The 4,975-nt window shown below is 42.5% G+C and overlaps 1 protein-coding gene across 1 annotated transcript; it reads left to right on the top strand.

Moving 5' to 3' along the window:
• Positions 1 to 1,659: 1,659 nt before the first annotated feature.
• LOC119012656 (gap junction delta-2 protein-like) lies at positions 1,660 to 4,165 on the top strand. Its single transcript, XM_037086671.1, has 2 exons — positions 1,660 to 1,730; positions 2,923 to 4,165. The coding sequence occupies exons 1-2, from the start codon at positions 1,660 to 1,662 to the stop codon at positions 3,764 to 3,766; spliced, it is 915 nt and encodes a 304-aa protein (XP_036942566.1). The 3' UTR covers positions 3,767 to 4,165.
• Positions 4,166 to 4,975: the final 810 nt, after the last annotated feature.

Raw genomic sequence — 4,975 nt, forward strand, 5'->3', positions numbered from 1 at the left:
TCATGTTGTCTTGTAGTCTGAGAAAAGTGAAAGAGGTCCATTTTATATATTTCCTTATCCTGAGACCAGACATTAGCCAGGAGCAGCCTTAAATCAAGCAGGATTAGCATGACTCTTTTCCTCCCTGGGGTGGTTCAGTCAGGTGATGTTCGCAAATTCCACTGCTGTGAATCCAAAACTTTCATCTCCAATGATGATGACAGGATTTGTGCTATGGTCAGTATGTGTTGCAAAAAAATAAGAAAAAATTGCCAATTTGAAGGAGCTACCAGCCTCTGCATTGTCATGTGCTACTGTTCCCATAGCAATCCATTTTTAGATGATACTAATATGTGCTGTATTATTACTTCTGTTCAATTAGCTATTGTGATCCAACAACATCGACCACCTAAATCTGCACACCTCAGTTAGTCGCGGTTCAAATATTGAAAGGACTAGGGAGTATAGGTACTTAAATATCACATAAGGAATGTTATTGGGAAACTGTCTCAAATGAGATGAAAAAAACCCTCCATCATCTGTTTGCAACTGTTTCAGTTGATTTTGTTGATCTGAATGTTTTTATATAACTATTTTAGCTGAAGTGCTGCTTGATGTTGTTGTAGTCTGGACCTGATGATGGCACAGTGATGCGTGGCACATGCCCAGGGCCTCTTTGCGATAATGATACCTGCCTGAGGGAGAAAGGATATCAAATGCCCGTATTAACTAATGTTTAACTAAAAAAGAATTATGCTGATCTATTTATTATTTTAAAAACATGTGCAGGAAGACTTTTTTCAGTTGTCTCACCTCACTGAAATTCAAAAGGAAGCATCAGCAAATGTGCATGTTTCCATTATAATATCTTGAATCTGAATAAGTAAAGACACCTCAAAAATGAGTAAGGGGTGTTGGGATATTTTAGTGTTTCAATCAGTTAACAAAAATATAGGGCTATAATTTTCCAATAAAATAAATCAATACAATCTGCCTACTGTATTCTATCATTGAATCTAGCCCTGATGATCTTGTTGTTGTTGTTGTTGTTGTTGTTGTTGTTGTTGTTGTTGTTGTTGTTGTTGTTGTTGTTGTTGTTGTTGTTGTTACAGGACGGCTAATCATTTATGATTTACAAATACTTTTGAAAAAGGAACAGAGAGTTCTTTTATCAATAGTGTTCATTAATAATCATTGATTCGATCGTGTGGACATACTGTACATGGGCTAAAGTCACCTGCTGTCACTTTTTTTGCAGGATTCCAACACTGACGGCGGGCGGCGGTCGATGGTTGGGTGAGTTCCTCTGACTCCCACACATCAACCGGTGTGTGTGTGTGTGTGTGTGTGTGTGTGTGTGTGTGTGTGTGTGTGTGTGTGTGTGTGTGTGTGTGTGTGTGTGTGTGACGCAAAGAAGTCTACTTAAAGCGGGATTAGAGCCGAGCGGCACACGGTGCTCCACACTGCGCTCAGGCTCACAGCCCGCCCTCCGCGCACAGGCGCTCAGGACGGCTGTCCACCAATCAGCGCTCGGAGGACGGAGGGACGGGAGCGCACAGCGGGAGACAACACACACAAACACAGACACTGATGCAGCCACTGGATATTTGCGGAGCTCTTGGACCGGCAGAAAGGGAATAACACGATCCTCTGCTCGTTTTCCTCTCCGAATGAACAATCATGGGGGAATGGACCATACTAGAGCGGCTGTTGGAGGCGGCTGTCCAGCAGCACTCTACTATGATCGGAAGGTAAGAGTTGGTCGAAAACAAAAAAAAGAAAGAAAGAAAGAAAGAAAGAAAGAAAGAAGAAGAATCGTGTGTCCTTCGCGGTTTGAAAAGATCAAGAGTTTTCGAGTCCAGCTCAAGATTCAGTTTAGTGAACAGCGCGTCTTCTTCTTCAGGCTGTAGACTGCAAAACATGTGGAAGTGGTTTTCTATCCAAATTTAAAGTTAAGGCCAAGAGATTTACATCCAGAGTGTGACAGATGAATGTAGATTATCAAGGCATTATCAAACTGCGGGTTACACTGTTCATTCAGCACCGGACAGCTCCCACAGAGGACTTACCGGGGTCTGCTCCCCTCCACCCTAAAGTCCTTCTTCCATCTTCCTACACCTGCTGATGGTCTGTCAATGGAGGCATTAGCTCCCTCTAATAAAGCATGCTTTATCAAGGGTGTATAGGCAGTGGCTTTATGAATGGTTAATACATCAGTGTTACCTATTAATGATATATTTTTAAGCTGAAAATGAGTTGTTAGTGGTTTATACCAGATTTATGAAGTATTAGTGAATGTTTTATTGACCTTTGCTAAGGACAAAGATTTTTTTCATTTTCCCAATTCAGATGCTCCTGTTTCACTTGACAAATGCACAGGTATGATACATGCAATGGGCAGATGACCATATATGCACATATACAGTAAATACATACCCCTACATATATTACGCCATGTAATCTGCTGGATCTCAACCTCCTGCGACCCTCAAATGGGTCAATAGTTAATGTACGGGGCTCACCTGATGCTTCTGGAGAAATAAATACAATGACATATTTTAGACTGGATAGTAGTTTTAACATGCATACAAACATGCATGACATTACATGTACACATGGGGGTGGGAGGCTATAGGTACAATGTTTACATCTTCACAGAAACATCTGCTGTTCTAGTTTTGCACAAGAAGGGCTCTGTGGTCAAGCTCGTGATAACTAATTACTGTCATTCACCAAGAAGCTCTGGGCATGTATTTAATTCATAAACACAATGCTTGTGACATGTTAACTTCAGTATTATTTTGACTGATTCTGACTTTGTAATCATCTCCAAATGATTACCGTTTACAAGAATCATGTGAATATTCAAAGTGGGTCAAGAACACAAACTGTAGGTTAAGCTAATACAATCACTCAAAACATGAATTTGTTACTGTTCCTCAGGATCTTACTGACTGTGGTGGTGATCTTCCGGATTCTCATCGTGGCAATAGTCGGCGAGACTGTGTACAATGATGAGCAGTCCATGTTCGTGTGCAACACCTTACAGCCAGGGTGCAACCAGGCCTGCTATGACAAGGCTTTTCCCATCTCCCACATCAGGTACTGGGTGTTCCAGATCATCATGGTGTGTTGCCCCAGCCTCTGCTTCATCACCTACTCTGTGCACCAGTCTGCCAAGCAGAAGGAGCGGCGGTTTTCCACAGTGTACCTCTCCCTGGATCGAGACCAAGACTTTATGAAGAGAGATGACAGCAAGAAGATCAAGAACACCATTGTGAATGGAGTGCTACAGAACACAGAAAACTCCAACAAGGAGGCAGTGTCCGACTGCCTGGAGTTCAAGGACATCCCCAACTCTGTCACGCGAACTACAAAGTCAAAAATGAGAAGGCAGGAGGGCATCTCCAGGTTCTACATCATCCAGGTGGTGTTCAGAAATGCGTTAGAGATAGGGTTTCTGGTGGGCCAATACTTTCTGTATGGATTCAACGTCCCTGTGGTGTATGAGTGTGATCGATACCCTTGCATAAAAGATGTGGAGTGCTATGTTTCCAGGCCGACAGAGAAGACGGTGTTTCTCGTCTTCATGTTTGCGGTCAGTGGCATTTGTGTGGTGCTGAACTTGGCAGAGCTCAACCACCTCGGCTGGAGGAAGATCAAAACCGCTGTGAGAGGAGTGCAGGCTAGGAGGAAGTCCATTTATGAGATCAGGAACAAAGACTTGCCCCGGATGAGTATGCCCAACTTTGGGCGCACGCAGTCCAGTGACTCTGCTTATGTGTAACTGCCTGTTCAATATACATGAGTATGTGAGGAGGCTGCTGGAGGTCATTATCAGTGTCAGGGTATCATAGTTTCGCAGGGCATCCATTTTCATTGTCTTTAATGGAGAGACAAAGATGGCTAGCTCACTGACATGAGGAAGGCCCTGATGAAGAATCAAGTGTTTATAAAAAGCATCAACTGAAACACTACATGCTCAGACGTATGTGAACACCCCAACGTTCCAGCCTTACGTGGGCATTATTTATTCATTTGTTTTAACATCCTTCACTCTTCTGGTTCGGAACTAATGAAGCGTGCAGTCAGCGTTTTGGTCGCATCCCAATGGTGTTCGATGGTAATTAGGGATAAGGGCCTCCCTTTGTGAATGGGGGTATTGTCATGTTGAAATGGGAGAAGGATAAACATAGCTGTTGACACAAAATTAAAAAAGCACACTTTTATCTTACTAATCTAACTTTCCCTTAAAGAAGGTACTCCGATGATGCAGTTTACACTTTTACAAAATCAATATAGACGGATTAAATAAAAGAGGTCAGAATCTGTGCAGCAGAGGTGTCCTCACCCGGGTGTCTGGTTGCTGGTTGTGTGACTGTTTAAAACACTGTGCATTGACAATATGCAACACAGTGTGGGATACCTTAAAGGACTGTTTTATTGCTGTTGTGAGTTGTCTATATTTGGCCTCGTTCACATGTACACAGGTACTTTTGAAAGAAAAAGCTTTCAAAACAAGCCTCTCTTTCCTGACGAGGGTTTTAGCAACGTTTCAGAAATAGTCTCTGTCCTTAATAACACGTTTGGAAAACAAACGTTGGTGTCGGTGTCATTGTTACCAAAAACGTCAGTTTTACCCACCCTGACTTCAACACTGAACATGGAGTATCTGAACATCTTCACCCTCAAGGTCTGCTCTCAGCAACCTTAAACACTGCCAGTGGTTGAAAAACATTGTCAAGCTACATTTAAAAAAAATACCTATGTAGTACCTGTGGTTTGGGCCTTTTTACGCACTTAAGTTTTCACCAGGTCAGGCATATTTTAGGAAAATCACAGTCCAACTGACGACTTAGATGTTACTGTGAAGGCTATTAGTTGTTAATTCATTCTGTATCCCGTATGTACATGGCATGTGACTCCCCTTGCCTGGCATAGCCAAATTAGTCCATTTGTACATCTCTCCATTCATAACACAGGCTTTCTGTTGTCA

The sequence above is a fragment of the Acanthopagrus latus genome, chromosome 22 (genome assembly GCF_904848185.1).
Source record: "Acanthopagrus latus isolate v.2019 chromosome 22, fAcaLat1.1, whole genome shotgun sequence".
Lineage (NCBI taxonomy): Eukaryota > Metazoa > Chordata > Actinopteri > Spariformes > Sparidae > Acanthopagrus > Acanthopagrus latus.